Source organism: Strix uralensis, chromosome 3 (genome assembly GCF_047716275.1).
Source record: "Strix uralensis isolate ZFMK-TIS-50842 chromosome 3, bStrUra1, whole genome shotgun sequence".
Lineage (NCBI taxonomy): Eukaryota > Metazoa > Chordata > Aves > Strigiformes > Strigidae > Strix > Strix uralensis.
Genome location: NC_133974.1, coordinates 70,515,408 through 70,533,016, shown reverse-complemented (window position 1 = coordinate 70,533,016; position 17,609 = coordinate 70,515,408). Strand labels below are relative to the sequence as shown.

The window sequence follows — 17,609 nt, the reverse complement described above, 5'->3', positions numbered from 1 at the left end:
AGGAGAGGAGAGGAGAGGAGAGGAGAGGAGAGGAGAATATTACTAGAATTGTAAAAAGCACTTCCAAAAGTGCCCAATACCTCAAAGGAGTTCAGTTTCTTCAGATGGAATGTTTGAAATGGGTTGGGAATAAATAACAGTCTTTACTGGCCTGGGCCTAAGTGCCTCAGTCACTTTTACAGGCAGGTCTTAGATTCCTAAACATCTCTGCAGCCATTGAATATCTCACCCTACACTTCCTTCTTGCAGATCCTGAAGTGACAGTCACCATTTTAAGGCCTCATTGGAGTTTAGGAAGGGGAGCAAAGTGTACTGTAACAGAGTTTGACAATAAATATTAGCAGTTACATGCACCTTAAGTAAGTCCAGAGCATTCTACTGCTGATGGAAAAGACAGCGGATGTACCAGCTCAGCAGGGGTAAAACTGAGTGTTTTGACTCTTCTGTTCAGGTGGAGGCAGGTGCAGAAAGTGGATCAGCTCGGGTGAAGCACTGAACTAAATGAGCTGCACAGCTCTCAGTGCCAAGAAAACAAATCCTGATTTTCGTGGGCATTTAGTGTCTCTCAGCTCCTATGCTACACCCATTACCATGCTATCTGAGTACTTCCCAGATGCATTTAAAAACAAAACCACCATCTCTCCTAATTGTGCTGCTATTGTGTAGGAGTAATATGCTTGTTTTCACTACAGACTATCATCATTACTATCACTGTCAAGAAATTACCAGAGGAAAGCTAAGTTAAAAAATGGGCTTTGCATTTAGTTCAAGCCCTAGCATGAACTAGGCATCATTATCATCTCTTGCAGAAGTGGCTGCTGAAATTTAGATCCATTTCCTGGGAATATTGTGTATTTCTTGTGCTAATGAGTCTTCCATGTTGCTTAACAACTCAATTATTCTGGTCAAGCACAGTTGTCACAAGAGGTCATGTTTCTAAAGGGTTCTTCTTGTTAGTTTGGGCCAATGTCATGGAGGACTTGAAATAGTCTAAGAAAGAACGTAAGGTGTTTGGTAGGAGTGGGAGGTGGAGAACTGCAGGGTTTTTTAATTGTTTACAACAAAATTGTGCTACTGAGCAGATGGGCTATTTCTGTTAACATTAAGTGGAACTTTTCAAGGATTTTTGGTGTTAGCCCTTGCTGTAGCTCACAGCATTAAGTTGTCTGGAATGTCAGGGGCATTGCAAGGATCAATAGGCTGAAACATGATTTCTTGTCTGAGCAGAGGCAGACATGTGCCATATCTGACCATCCGTTGCCAACATGGAATCTACAAAGAATCTGAAGCATTGAAAAAACATTGTGTCTGAGGAGTAAACACCTGCCAGTAGTGGAGGGTGCACTAGAAGGTGTAAATTGCCCATCCTACTTGGATTCAGCTTCACCCAACTACTGGTCATCTATATGGTGAGACGGAGAGAGAATGGGGAGAATGTAGGTTTTATTGTTTGCTAAAAGGGAGAAGTAAAGCATCATCCAAATATTGGTGGTGCTGAAGCTCACATTTTGAGGAATAATGAACTGGAATTTGGTAAAGATAAGTAAGACCTATAAGATGAGGGAGCTTTGTGGATGTCTGAAGAAAGTGGAGTTGTTACCTAGAACAGTTCACTGGGCTTGGTCAGAGTAGAAGCAGCCACTGAAGGGCATTCCTCTTCCCCCACAGCCCTTTAGAGGTGGGATGCTGGGGGGGTATGGGAACAAGAGCAGTACCAGTGTAGACAGAGAGGCAGCACAGCTTCAGGGATGCTCCTATGTCAACTAACCAGCAGCACAGGATAACGAGGCAGTGCTGACAGGAGGCTGGATGATGGGGCTTGAAGAGAAGAAGGAAGCACTTCAGAAAAGTGCAGAACATACAAGTGAAGAGAGTCAGACATCCCAGCAAGAGTATTTGTCTCCCTACCTGATTTCTGGACTGATGTTTGCCCAAGAGGGAAGTGGGATGATGACAGCTGAGAGATGAGGGAAACTTTGTCTTTTGTTAGGTTCCTCAATAGCTTCTTTCAAAGCAGGTTTTAGGTAATACCCTGTGATATTGCTAATGCAGAGTGGTAGTCTCTATAACTGCCATTTACTTCACGATGGGAGTAGATTTTTCTGAATACAACTTTATGCACATACCTCATTACTTGACAGAAGCCCTAAGGAAAGCAGAAAGAAACAATTTGTTTTTGTTTTGGTTTTGGTTTTGGTTTTTTTGGTTGTGGGTTTTTGTTTGGGGTTTTTTTTTTTTTTGTGGCAGCAGAGGCAGGAAAGGAAAAGCTCTATGAAATCTATTTTTTTAATCTCTACTAGACAGTCCTTCATTCAACACAGACAGCAGGAAATAAAATAGTAGAGCAAAGGCTTTCGTCTGAGAGCTTTTCTGGCAGGTGCCTAACTCCGATCACAGTGTGATCTGAGTGATCCATTAAAAAAAAGAGAGAGAGAAAATCAACTCATTTGGGTCTAGGTAAAGACTAAAGAATTTGAATAAAATCCACCCAGTCTAAGGATTGAGTGCCTCGAGGTGGGATGATCCAAAGAAATTATGAGATGGCAAATTTAAAGTCAATCAGAGAAAATGTCTTTTCAAACAACATGAATCACCCCATAGAATTTGTTGCCAAAATGTTCTGTGTGCAGCAAGTTTCAAAAGTGCACTGGACATATATGTGAATAACAAAAATGATAGTAAATAATAAGAGTAAACCAAACCAACACTTTTTATACAACCCTCCATGTTTCAGTACAAAAATGCCAGAGTCTATTTAAAGACAATTCCAAAGACGTGGACAAAATGTCCCTTCACAAGTTCCTGAAAGGCTCTCTGCACTTTTCTGTGAGACATCTGGTAATCAGCCCTGCCCAAGACAAGATATAGGACTGGAAGGATCACTGGCTTGATTTCTCCATTCCTGTTTTCCTAAATGTGAGATGGAAACAGACGGCTTGGTGTCTTTATATTTACAGCTCTTTGTCTCTCTGCTTCATCCATCATTTATTCAGCTGTTCCTGTTCCATATGTTACCATACTGGAAAAGCAAGGTACATTAACTCAGACTCATAACAGTTTAATTATTACCTGACTTTCATCCCAGCCAGTAAGAAATATATGATAACTTAGAAAATCAGTTTTCCCTTTTTCAGCCATTTTTGTTTCCAAATGGAACAGAAGATCAGCAAACCACTCAAATGCTGATGGGTCTCGGCAAATCCAGTAAAAATAAACCTGTCAGATAAAAGTAAAGAGATTTAACAAGAAGCAAACTGTCAATAAAACTTCCTAATGATTGTTTCAACTCATTAACCGCATAGTGTGGGACTCTTCTCCACTGTAACTTTAAACATAATTACACATTTTGATGATGTAGTTTCTATCTTTTAAAAATTTCATTTTCATCTTAAAGATTGAGTGAATATATTAATGTACTAGTGAAGATAGGCGATGTACAAGTTTCCCATCGCCCCCTGCCAGTGCATCTCAGCTTTGACTTATAATACCTAGCCCTGCATTTCTTGCAAATAACTTGATTATTCTTTGAAATTTTGGATTTATTTTCAGTTATGTTTAAAATGGAATTTCAGTTTCATTCAACACTAAAGCAAGGAATTCCTGTTTCTCAAGACCTTATGCCATAGTGTGGTGGTTTGACCTTGGCTAAATGCCAGGTACCCACCAAGTTGCTCTATCACTTTCCCCCCCTTTCCCCTTTTTTTCTCAATAGGGCAAAGAAGGGAAAGAAAATAAGATAGGAAAACAAAACAACCCTTGTGGGTAAAACAACAGCAGTTTTAATATAAGCAAAGCAAAGCAAAGGTCCGCGCGCGGAAGCAAAAAAAAGAAAACAGATTTATTCTCTACTTCCCATTAACAGGCGATGTCGGGCCTTCTCAGGAAGCAGGGCTCCGATACGCGTAGTGGTTGCCTCGGAGGACCAAGGGTGACCCCACCCCCTTCCTCCTTTCTCCCAGCTTTATACTGAGCAGACGTCATATGGTATGGAATATCCCTTTGGTCAGTTCGGGTCAGCTGTCCTGGTTGTGTCCCCTCCCAAGATCTTGCCCACCCCATCCCACTGTGGGGGGGGAAATGTCAGAAAGAGCCTTGGTGCTGTGTAAGCACTACTCAGCAGTAGCCACAACACCAGTGTGCTATCAACACCCTGCCAGCTCCCAGCATAAAACACAGCACCATGAGGGCTGCTACAGGGGAAAACCAATTCTGGCTCAGCCAGACCCGATACACATAGGTTAACAGCTGCTCTGATCGAAAGATGCAAGTATGTCCTTCAAGTCAGATACCCTGTATAAAACAGGCTACAGAATGCCCCTACTTCTTTTTTTATGTATTTCTTGTTTAAATTGGAGCATATAATTTCTAGAGAAACATGAAACTAATTTTAAAGTTGCCAAAGGGGTAAAATGAACCACTATCCCATGATGGGTTTTCTATTGGTTGAAAACCTTCTCTCTATGAAAAATTTGCAGTTTTTCTCATCCAGATTTCTCTAGCTTCATCTTCCACATGCTGGATCTTGTTTTAGTTTTCTATCAGATTAGAGAGCCTGTTATTAAAGTTTTGTTCCTCAGGTAGAAATTAGAGGCTGGGATCAAGTCATCCTATAATCCTCTCTATGGTAAAGTGAACATTCCTGGGATCTGTCACTGAGAGGCTAATTTTCCATCCTGTAATCATTCCTATGGCTTCTTTCTGTCTATTCCTTCTCTACTGCTGTCAGTCACAAACAGAACAGAGAGTTTGTTTTTAAAAAAGGGGAAAAAAAAGCTAATTTATTAGGATCTTGGCAAAGGGTAATGCTTGCATAGGGAATAAAATCTTTCAAACAAGATGGTTAGACACTGTCCATATGATGATGAGAGTTTCTATTTCAAGAGTCCTTGCTGTGGCATCTTTAGCTGGATCAGGCGAGACTCTCCAAAACCCTTTTTCTGCTCAGTTCTTATAGCCAGCTGGCCCAGGGACCATTGTGACCACCCCAGCAGGTGCATGATCTATTGTGATCTATTGTCTTAACTACATACAAAGCATCTACTAGCTAATTAACTATGTATAAAAGAGTGTCCTGTGTGACCACTTCTGCAGGAACAGTTTCTGCTGATCATTTGCAAATGTCTTATCCGTGTACAGATTAATCAATTTTGCAGCAGGAACTGCCTGCGGAGCCTCAGAACTGGTGAGATTGCCCTCTCAGGATCTTAAGCAACGCACTGAGACATACAGTTGTCCTAGGCTGAGCAGGAGCTACCTTAGGGAGTCTTCAGGACAGTCAGAATTTCCCACCTGGAAATCTCCTCCACCAGTGCTGTGCTGCGAAGGGGATTGGGAGTACAGCGCATCCCCTGGTTTCAGCTCAGTCCCTTGTCTTGAGCCGGGCCAGCTGTGTAGGTGACTAGACTGGGAGTTCCTGCACCACCCAGGAGTTGAATGTCTGACATTCCCTGGGTGTCTGCCCAGGCAATACCCTGATGCCTGGCTGAACCACAATTATAAGCCAAATCTGCTTGCAATTCTTATAACTCGAATTCTGTAGCTCTTGCCACACAATCCATCATTACTTTTGAACAGAGGCCACCAGATCTCGAATGAGCATCTGTGGGCAATGTAATTTTGAGTGTAATTATTTTTATAGTGCCTCTAAAGAAATAATTCACAAACATGAAGGAAGCCTGAAAATACACAATTTCAGATGAAAAAGGAACAGCATGGTGGACAATGTATAAGCTTATAACAAAAGGATGGTTGGAACTTGTTTTATTGTGACTGTGATTTTTATTTTGTTGCAAAATCCCCTAATTTCCTCTAATCCATCTCTCTTTGTGCTCACCAGCCCCTCTGTCTTTTATTATACCTCAATATCAAAGGTAATCTGGAAGGTCTCTCCCCAAGGCGATTGTTGTGGGAGCTCTGATGATTTGGAAATTGTAGCCCTTTTCCATAGGGTCAATGAGATAAAGATGCATATTAGACACTTCTGAAGTGAGAAATCAGAGGAGAAACCAGAAAACTGTCAAGAGATTTCCCGAAGATTTAATATATTAGGTTGTCAGACTTCTGGTAAGGTGGCGGGAGAAAAATACGGTAATACCATATTTCATTGGAGATTTGGTGAAAGAGACTAACAGTAATTTCAGATATTTCCTAGATCTGAGTGTACTGTAAGGGACCATCTGTGGTTTCTGTAAGAAATATAAATGAAGTATGATCCCAGGAAACAGAGATAAAGCATTCAGAGTTGAGCAGGGTATTTTTACAGTCCAGGAATAGGACTGTCTGCAGAACTTTAGTACCAACCATCTTGGCTGTTTGCTTTTTCCCCTTCTGTTTCAATGTTTTGCCTTAAATATAACCTCATTCCTTTACAAGGGGGTTGCTGCTGATTTACACTGGCATAAGTTATGAGGAAAAAGCAAGCCCACTGACTTTATAGCATTTATTTTTTTGACCAACAGAAGCACTATTTTAAATCACCAAAACTAGATAAGATTTATAGTCTTAACCTTTATGTAGTTTTTTGTGTCTGAATTCAGAGGTCCCCACTTGTTCCACATCCTCAGCGTCTCGAAAATGAACCCACTGAGTGCTGCCAGTCTGTATCACATTGTGGCTGTTGATTTGTAGTGAGAAATTTCTTCCCCCAGCCACTACTTGATCTTCTTATTTCTCAAGTCTTCTCAGTAGTTCATTTCATGGGTATGTATATTTAGTACACATGTGTGGAGAGGAGGCATGTGCTTCTAGAATAATGAATTGTGCATGGGGTATCAACTGGGAGCATGTGGGCAGGACTGGGAGCCAAGCTTATTCAGGGAAGGAGGAAGAAAAGCTAGACCATGAGTTGAGATGATGTGGTCTCTGAAATGAGGGACTGGTTTCCAGAATATCAGGCTATAGAACTTGAAGGAGTGCTTTTAGCTGATTGTAGACCTGGCTGTCACAGTAACAGCCAGTCCAACCAAACTGGGTCAAGTTGCCTCTGGCACAGCCCTCTTGAGAAAGGATGTAGCTTTCTGAAGCTGCAGAAATTCCTGAAACTCATCACTGGTGTGGTTCCGCTGAAGTGGTACCCATTGCACTGTCTCTAATTTTCACATTAGAGGTGGAAAGCATTTGTTAATGAAGAAAGACTGCCATTATAAGAAGTATTTTTGGCCATGATTATAATCTTAGAAAGAAAAGAGGTAGTGAAGAAGCATGGCCTATAGGTAAAAGGTCTCCATTTCCCTTAGATCAAAGAGGACTTCTAATATAATATGTTAAAATAAATGGTGTTTACGAAGAAGTCTTTCTTTCTTTACACTGACTACCCATAGCATAGCACAACATATTACATGTATAATTAAAATACAATAAATGCACAATAAAATTAATCCTTATAAAAACTGTAGAATAAAGCCAGCATCAGTGCATTTCTATAATTAAACAATTATTCTGAATCCTATATTTTTTTCTTGTAAGCCTCATACTATTAACTGACAGCAATTATTTAGGACCCTTAAAAATCTGGTTTAGATTTATGTTTCATTAGTCTCCACCCACCCTAACCCATCGACTACATTCATCAGCTTGATGGCTTGCCCAAGTAAACTGTCTTAAATTTTCCAAGTGCTCTTTTTGCAAATTGAGTTAGGTGCAGTATTGCTATTAATCAGATCTGTAATGCAGGGTTTTGAGTAGTCACTAGTTTCTGTAATACTCTGCTCCCTTGCAATGCATGCGTATTTATCATTCAGTTTCCTACATCCTGAATTTTGTACAACAGACAAGAGCATACTCTGATACTTCTTTTCTCTAAGGTGAAAGAACCTACTTCGTAAATCAGCTTCCATCATGTGGAAAGTCATTAATAATTATCTATTGATGACCATCCGTCTGTTTCTCCCTCCTCCCTGAAGACAGAGGTGGAGCTGCATCTCTGGGCAAAGCCAGCTTGACACCAAAGGGGTGTTAAAGATGGTGAAGCAGGGGATGCCCAGGGAGCCACCTTCATCCCTGACTCTTGTTGTTCCTTCTTAGACATGACTAGTCCCTGAAGAACCCTCATACACCTGCAGCTGGGCACGTCTCTGCAAAACCCCAGTCCTTCCTGCTCCTGAGTGTACCACATCACCCATGGGTTGCAGCATACCAAAAAAGATCAGAGATCTTCCTAGCCTAATTAATTGATCCAGTGGGCTACTACAGGTAAGGCACAGCAGTGCCTGCAGCCCAGGGCATGCAGGAGACGGGGGTTTGGCAGCCTGCATGAGGCACTGACTTAGAGCTAGTGTGGCAGCAAGCAGCCTTTCGTATAAATGCAGGACAAGGCTCAAATTAATACCCCCAAATTTGAATCAAGAGTCTTAAACTGTTCTCAAACAGAGTTCAGAAAGGTGGTTACATTTGACAGCAAAAAGAGCCCAGGTTTTTAGGTCTTTGGAAGAAGGTGTTTTGTGAAGAAGGATGTGGGCTGGGGTAGAGCTTGAAGCAGAAGGTTACCTCAGGCAGGGACAGTCAGTCTCAAAGCAAGTGGAAGAAGCTGGTTTTGTCTTCCTCACAGTATGTAGCTGAACTTACTGCCACAACATGCTGTGGTTGTTTAAGGTCTACATGGGTTCAAAAAGCAATTAGACAAATTCATGGAAGAAAAATCTACTAAGGGATATTAAACACAGAGATGCAGCTCTTGTATCAAGACATTACTGAACTGCAGGTTGCTCAAAGGCGAGAAAGTGTCCACTAAAGACTTATCACTGTATGATTTTCTGGTCTGTATACTTTTCCCTAAGCATTCATGAAGAGCCACTGTTGGAGACAGGATATTGGGCTAGATGGATCTTCCGTGACACTCAGTAGGACCTTTCTTATGTCCTTATATAGGATAAAAGAGAAAGTGGATGTTTGCTGATATTAGCATCTGATGGATCAGTACAATTTTATCAATTTCAGCAGCAATTGATCTGAAAAATGAGACCACTAATGTGAAAAAAAAGATCATTTTATGCATAACTAAAGCCAGTAGAAACTTTCCAGCCATGACTAGTAGTAGTGCCCTTCCTCATCACAAAAAATGATAGGGAAATGAAGGCTCTAAGGCTATTTAATTGTGAAGAATCAATTAGATAAATGTGTACTCCTTTTGATTTGCTGGGTTTTTTAAATTATACAGCTGCAGACATTATGGAAGCTATGAGTATTTATATCTCAACCGTATGTGGGCAACACTAAGAAATATTAGTTCAATAAGCGTAATGATAGCTGTACTCAAATCAAAATGAAGTTGTTAAAAAAAGAAAAACCTCTTATTTATTTCCTTAATAGACATTTCTATGGTACTCATCATGGCAGAAAGAGAGTGCTGAATACTTTGAGGAAGATTAAATTATTTGTAATTATACCACAAGTGGAAGCTTTTAACCAATGGAAAAAAAAATGTGGAGCTACCCTGAGATTAATCGTTCTCACTAAGATGACTGCTAAATTTTTTAAGTAATGCTGTGAACTTCCCCAGGACCTTTCATCCAGGCTTTCAAAATATTTTACAAGCACCGATGAAGCCTAGCCTCATAACACCTGTGAAAAATAAGCATCACTGTTCCCACTGCACCAATAAGGAAGCCAAGATATAGAGAAAGGACATATAGAAATCATGATACTTTTGTATTTTGCAGGAATTCAGAAAAACTGAGTTCTATAGTAAAAAACCATGGCAGAATGCACCATGCATTTATCTTTGCAGGCAACTTACCCAAGATTCTTCCTAAGCTATAGATGGACACCGTGAGTATACTGTACTCTCAATGCATAGTTAAATTCTGTTCTTTTCCCCTTAAGATAATAACAGCAATGACAATAATAACAATTTTCCTTGTATACGTATAGAATATACATATGTAATGTGTATATACATATATAGCTCTCCTTCCAGTGGAAAAGATCTTTCTGGTACAGTCATAGTGTTTGCAAATACACTTCTTTTCACATCCAGCACATATTTTCATTTTTATTTCCCTCCCTTCTCAGTGCTTTTTCTGCCTCAAAGATCCCCCCTGGCAATTTGAACCTGTCCTCAACTCCTCAGTTACTAAAATCCCAGATGCTTTTTCAGTGGCAGATTGTCATTAAGATGCCAGTTTTAACTCTTTCATTTAAAAAGATCAGCCCCTTGGTCCTGCAATCAGCTCTGTATGTACTGACCCTCTCAGAGATCTGTCCACTCCAATGCAATTTCAGCATTTGTCCCTAAATGTGAAATGTTGAACAGTTCCTGATTCAGCTTTTACATTGGAAAATGATCTAAAAGAAGCTGTTAGGTCCACAAACTACCATTTGCCATGGTGGATAGGGAAGAGAATGTTTAATGCTGATTTTTTTCTCTGTTACCTTTTTATCCCTCACACTACTTCATCCATTATCTCTCTTTCACCTATCCTCCTCCAGTGCTGCCTCACATATCCTTAGCAGAAGATGTATAACAGGTTAGCAAATCAAGAGTATGTTACCTAATTGGTGCCATCCATGCCTTACAGACCCCAATACATTTTTTCAACAAAATAGTTAAAGTGGTTTGAGGCAGTAATATGCATCTTGATACATGCATCTCATGCAGAGCTTAAATGCCTTTTTTTATTCCTTCTATGCTGGCTAATATCCTGAGTTTGCAAGGTGAGAAAAGCAGCTAGTGGTTGCTGAATGCAGCATTCTGGACCAGGACATGAAGACAAAGGGCCCTTACAAAACCTGCAACTGGACAAGGAGAAAGTGCTGCCCTTCGCTTCTGTCTGAGATGACCTTGCAGGATTTATTTTTGGTAGGAAAGAGGACAAATTTCTCTTCTAGCTCTCTAACTACCTGTCTTGCTATGAAAGACAGTCCACGTTTATCTCCAGTTGCTATTGAAAATCTAATTCTTCAGCTTTTACTAAAACCACTGCAGCTAGGGCTACCTTCTTCCTCAGGGAGTAACAATGAATTCAGGACACCCTACCCCACAACAGCTTCTGAGGCAGCTAGAAAGTGAGTGACTGCTTCTGAGAGCAAGTTAAAGCACTCATGTGAGTCTCTAGCTCTGAATTGCTTCTCTCAACTGGCAAAATAGGCTCATTTGTAGAACTTTTTGATGGAGCGATAAACTTTCCCACGTACCTTCTGCAGCACCAGTACTGACTTAGGGTTGCAGTATTTGTACCAAATGGATTTTAAAACAGAGGCAAATGGCGTCACGCCGATTCCCGCTGCAATGCACACACTCACTTGGTAGTGGAAGACGTCTGTGGTTGCAGATCCGTATGGTCCATCCACAGACAGTCTACAGCAACGAGACATTTAGTCAATGGTCAGCAACATATAAAATGACAGAAAGGTTAAAATTTGTTGGACTACATATTTTCAAAACTGAACTTCTGTTAAAATAAAAGAGAAAAGACATGTCTAAGCTGGCACACAAATTACCCATACAAACACATTTAATTTTCAGTGGGTGACATTTAATAGCAAAGCAACTGTTTTTTCTGAAGTGAGAGAATAAGAGCGCCCATGTGGGTTTGGGGCCTGGCCATCTATTTAAGCATGCAATTGCAATTTTCTGGCTTTCTGAAATGTGATTAGTCATATAATTGCATGTCCAAATTTAGCTGTGGAATTTGCATATTTGATTACGAATTACTGAAAAGCATCCTGTTTTAGAGCTTTATTTTCTATATTGTATATATCAAAGTAAAGAGGAACAGATTATATTAATAATTTTGAAAAGTTCTCTATATGTGTTAGTGATAAGAGAGAAAGCAAGAAAGAGGGCATCATATGCAAGTAAACTACTATTTTCTCAGCTCTTTCTGAAAAATCCAATATTTCAGAAATATATTTTTGGCAATAATACTGTACTTAATATCTGACATAAAGGCAAAATGTGTAAGGAGAAACGCTTGTTTATGTTGCTACCTCCTATAATCAATATTGCTGATGCTAAGGCATTCATTTTGGTCAAAATTAGAGATGAAAAAGATTATTAAATAATCAGATTAATTCCTCTAGTGACATGAAATCTAAATACATACAGTACTTTGGAGTGCTCTGTCCAGTCTGTCTTTAAATAACATAAATGCTCTGGAAGACAGTTTCACTAACACCCAGTCTTTAGAAAAAATTCATTTTTTACTTCTTTCAGATTTTCTGTTGTTTTGTGCTCTTTATTGAATGAATAATTTTTGAAATTCAGCTCAAATACTACTGAACAATACGCAGATGTAGGAAGAATGAAATGTTTTAATAGGAAAAGAAAGGGGGATCACCAAGCAACGGTACACACAAATATAGGGACACAATGTTTCTAAAACCCTATTGTTGCTTTATTAAAATGTACCTGAAGTTCTAGCAAATATTTTCCCTTTCATTTGTACTTGTCACTTTTATTTCAATATTCCAAATGCTCTGCAAGTCTGATAGCAAATGAAACAGCTGCTCAGGGATAACTTTTGGAAATCTGGCTTCAGGTATAAACAAAATAATCTTTTTTTAAAATATGTATTGTTATTTAGATTATTGTCCAGCCCTGTACTTTTTGAGCACTCAAAACTTCCTGTAAAATACGGTTAATTTACCATATATATGTAAAGTTCCTAAGAACTGCTTTCAGGTAAGCTTTCTATTTAGTTCAATGTGGGCTTGGGAGCAATTCTCATTACTGTTAGTAGATTGAGAAAAAATTGATCTGGAAGGAATTTCAAGAGATTCTTTAATCTGTCTCTGTGCTGCAAGACAGGATCAATTATTTCTGAACCATTCCTTACAGAGATTTGTCTTGTCAGTCTGCTCCTAAATCCTCAGTTGACAGAGAACCCATCATTGGTTTGAATGCCTTGCTCAGCCGTAGCTAGAGAGCTTAGCCAAATACAGAGACTCAGAGAAGTAGGGAGGAGAAAGTGGAGAAAGAGAAACTGAGATATACAACCCATTCATTCGATCTAGAGAGGGTGGAGGAAGATAGGAAGATAGTAAACAAAATGACAAAAAATATTACATTGCATTTGCCAAGGGAGGAGTAGAAAATAGGGCTGTGGCTTGGATTCTCCATATTCTTTGTGTCCATCTACACAATTTCATTAGAAAGAAACATTATACTTTTGAGAAAGACAGGGCAAGTATTTAGTTCTGGAAAAATAACATTATGGATTCTTGTATTATTTTTAGAATTTAAACATTTGCCGCTAAGCATGACTGTGTAGTACTCCTGACTGTAAAAGAAGTTATATTTTGGGACAATGTGCTAAAACAGCGATTAAGTGAGCCAAAATCCCAAAGAGGCATAATATGGAACTTGATTATTTTCACAGGAATAGTCTATTCTATGGTCTTATCTCTCAAATTGGCCGGAAATCGCCACTGTCTTTGCTACCTCTATAAATGTACATACATTTTATTTTAGTCTTCTTTTATTAATTACAATAGACATTTTATTTTTAGAACCTTACCTTATCATTGTTACTACATGTCTTCTGTCTTCTGCTCAGTTTCTCCTATATGTTATTTTTTAGTATAGTCACCAATTTGGTGTTTATCTTTAGATATTGAAACCTGTGAAAAAGACTTGGTTTTGCTTTGTTGCTAGCTTAACTACTGAAATATTCTTTTTAATATATTGCATGAAAGCAACTGAATGATGGCATTAGGCACCCTAACAAGATTAAAAAGAAAAGTCTTTATATATGACAGTGCTGTTAATTTCAACTCTGCATTGTGGCCAGCAACGTTTGATAACATTTTTCTCTTTCTCATTCTTTACACTGGCTGTCAATCACTTTGGACAATTTTTGCTCCAGTTCTGCTGAAATGACACACTTCTCATTACAGTTGCCTTTAGCAAAGGCACGGTTTTCAGTTCTAATTCTTATTAACTGATACAATGCAAGGACTGGACCAGACTTTCTTCTGTGTCCCCACCTTCTAGTATGCCTCTGGAGCTCAGTGGTGTCTATAAGCTTTTTAGAGGAATGTTCCATTAATTTAATGTCCAGTTTCCATTAAATTATATAAATGTAGTTAAACAAGTGCATTTTGCTGTTCAATTTTACTAGAACACCCTCATCAAAAGCAGTTTTCCAGTGGGAAAATAGTCCCTTTGGTCCCGGGCCCTACACACTCCACCAGAATTGAAATGATCCTGTGCCGGGCTCTTCTTTGCTGTAAAACTCCACTATGCGTGCAAGGAGCTACATGGTTTGAATGCATTATGTATAGAGCCAGATGCTTTGCTGATGTAAGTCAGGATGTCTCCATCAACTTCAGCAGAGCCCTGCTGACTTGCAACAACAAAGCATCAAGCTTTTGCTTGGATTAAGATGCCACAGATACAGAATTTGAACACCAATAACCCTTATAAAGTGGAGCGGGGTTTGGAAACTGGAGACAGAGTTGAGGGACACTGCTGTAAAAAAGTAAGGTTCAGGCAGAACTTTCTGAGGCCACAAAATATCTAAGTAACTGAAAGGGAAAAGCTGACATTTTGGATGGCAGGGGATGGGTGCTATCAGAGCATAAGCATATAGGCACAAAGCTAGCAGATAGCTTCTAGTGTCATTTTAATTCAGTTCTTAAGCACCTGTCTGTAAAAATGGATATCTTTAGGTGTAGATATAGATGTTAGAGATTTAGATGATAGCGACAGAGATATTGATATGGACTTTAAATCTTGGATTAGTCATCATGTCTTCTTGGTAGCTGTTGTCCTAAGTTCATGACTGTGTTTATTTGTGGTTCTTTTAGCATAATGATATATTTATGAATCCAGAACTACAATCTAATACTGTATCATAAAGAACACACACAAAATGAATTAAAGTTAAAATGTTAACATTTATTTTAAAATGTAGAATTAACATTTTAAAATGTATTTTTTGTTGTTCAAACCTTGGTAACGTCCACAGTTCCCTGAAAGCTTTTTCCTCTGCTCCAAAGGCCTTGAAAAGGGCTGCAGTCCAATCCCCGACCACTCGTATGTGAACACTGAAGAAGTCCTCCTCGGGAGCTGAGGTGAGGGTGAAAGGGTGCCACTCCAGCTGTGAGACAGATGGACACTGTAGAAAGATATATTGACCAGGTCCCATTTTAAAGCCATGTTTCTTCATGTGAAGCTCAAGGACTCCAGAGGAATGTGTCACCACCTAAACAGTAATAAAAGGACCTGTTTTATTTTCCTCAGAAGAGTAACTGTGTGTTTCCATTAGATTACAGGTGACATTGCAATCGTTTCTACTTGAGTTCAACCACAAGTTAATGCAAATTGGGATGCACAGTAATTTTTAAATGTTTTGTAGATTGCCTCCTAAACTGCATGTTGCAGTGCTGTTGCTGCCCAATAGCTTGAAAGCACATACAGTGTGCATCGAGGGGCAGCTTGCTTTGTGAGTGTAAGAGGCAGAGAAAAGGCTGTAACAATTCAACAATTTGTCAACTTTCTATCCTAGTAGACCCTATGCAAAAGTATTCCTTAATAGACTGGAATAATTTCCCAGATTTACTCTCATGTAACACAATTGACATGTATGGGATTATTGTTGGTTTGACAAGAAGAAAAAAGCCCACTGAGCCTAATTCAACTCAAGTCTAAAAATTTTTATTAAGAGGTAATCTCAGTCAAGCACCCAGTTTTATATGTCACACATAGTATACTGAGATTCTCACATCACAGCCACTCTGTGAAATCAGTACCAAGACTTATCCAACATACTTTTCCCCTCACACAAGTCTGTTCTGATTGCCAGCTTGATACATGTGGACATGGCTTCTTCAATAGCAGCATTCCCCATTCAATCTGCTGTGACTTAAATAGGCCCTTAGCACACAGAGATATTTACAACTAGGATCAATTGTTACAGTGGTGTTAATGAAGCTTCGACTATTTATGCTAACTGATAAAATAACTCTTAATGTCCTTGGAAGCCTCCAGATTTGAAAATAAAAACTGTGTCCTACTGCAGTTGAGGGTGTCTCTGGCATTTACTGGAGTGGAACATGGTTTCTGTTCATTAAAATGTGAGACCCTCTGTGCAGATGTTTGTGTTATGGTGGTGTAAAGTCTGGTACTTGATTAATGAAATTTGGTACCATATGGAATATTCTTATGGACTTGCTATTGGAATGAATGTGAAACCAAAAAAATCAATACTTGGCTGAAACCATGGTAATGATGGAAGAGCTGCTGAAGCTAGGAGTGAAAAATAAGGTCATAATGTAGAGAGGTTACCAATAAAAAATAAGAAAGTCATTGACATAATGGCTTTTTTACACAGACATGCAAGCTATGTTACATACCTTAGTAATGACCACCTCCTGTTGAAATCTCCAAAATCTAACAATTCTTTCACAGATGTACAACACCATAGGACATAAAACCCACTTCCAAGCCTGTAGAAAGTTGCATATTAAGAAACAACATTTATTTGAATGTCTACAAAAATGTTTTGCATTTCTGGTTTAAATCAGCAGGTAGCCTAAAATGAAATTATTTGATTTCTCTTCTGTGATTTTTGGTTCGCCTTTTTCATGAGAGTATTTCTGTTGCTACTGTAGCAGTTCTGGCTTTCTTGTGGAACAGACATATGGGACTCCTTCACAGACGCACTCCAAAAGCGGTGCTAATATCTATCTGTATTCTGTCCAAGAAGAGTCCTTTAAAATCTTTTCCTACTAAAAGGCAAAAGGATTATTCTATTTAGGTGTTACATATAGATGTCATTGGACCTGAAGACATATAGATGTATACATTTATACAATATGACCCATAGCCTTACTATTTTTTGCTCTTCAAAGTCTAAAATATTTCAGAAGGGTCAGACAAGAATAGCTTTTATTGTCAGCTGTGAGTTTTCTGATGCTGCATGAGAAAACATTAAGTCCCAAATATTCAATTAGAGCAACGGGATACATTTCCATTTAATTCATTAGTCAGCTCTGTATCAATAAATGTGTTTTTTTGATCTAGGATACTAAGCTGGTCATACTTTAAGTATTGCAGATGATTGCTGTGCTTGTACTTGCTAATCGTATGTACTGATCACTATAACAATCCAAGATACTTGGCTATTCAAGTATACTAGCTGATGATTTCACTGAGTTGCACTGATAGCTAAGATAATTAGATGTAATTGAATCTTCATGATTTAAAAAAATATTTTTTTTCCTAGAAGAGATACTGTTTTATTTTCAGTTTTGTTAATTACACAGCTCATTGTAGCAAACTGAAGACTCCACAATCATGTGGCTTTTAAAATCTCCAAAGAGTAACTTTACTTGCTGAAACATTGACTTTGCTCCACAAGCTGGGTAACAGGGGTTATAAAGTATCTTTTATGAGAAGCAAGCCATAAAATTATGTGGCTTCCTTAGAAAGTGCTAAGAGGATGGAGTGGCAATTTCCCAAGGTTAAGTCTTGAAAATTAAATTAAAAAATGCATGATTTAATAATGGGAAGAAACCAGCATAAGCCAGAAGATTCTCAGTTAAAGCAGAAACTCAACATATCCGTTGTCCCTAAATACTACAGGTGTCTCTGCACAGTGGGTAATTTCACATCTTGAATATATTTGCATATATCAAGCCACAATAATGATGAGACCTGTTTTTCCTCC

The 17,609-nt window shown here is 38.9% G+C and overlaps 1 protein-coding gene across 1 annotated transcript in view; it reads right to left on the bottom strand.

Moving 5' to 3' along the window:
* The window catches only part of NOX3 (NADPH oxidase 3), a 42,613-nt gene that overhangs the window by 3,023 nt on the left and 21,981 nt on the right, over nt 1-17,609 (bottom strand). The window contains exons 8-11 of the mRNA XM_074864791.1: nt 16,294-16,386; nt 14,890-15,143; nt 11,131-11,293; nt 3,070-3,216 (exon numbers count right to left, since the gene is read on the bottom strand). Of these exons, the coding sequence (XP_074720892.1) occupies nt 3,070-3,216; nt 11,131-11,293; nt 14,890-15,143; nt 16,294-16,386 (657 nt within the window). The remainder of the gene's footprint in view (nt 1-3,069; nt 3,217-11,130; nt 11,294-14,889; nt 15,144-16,293; nt 16,387-17,609) is intronic.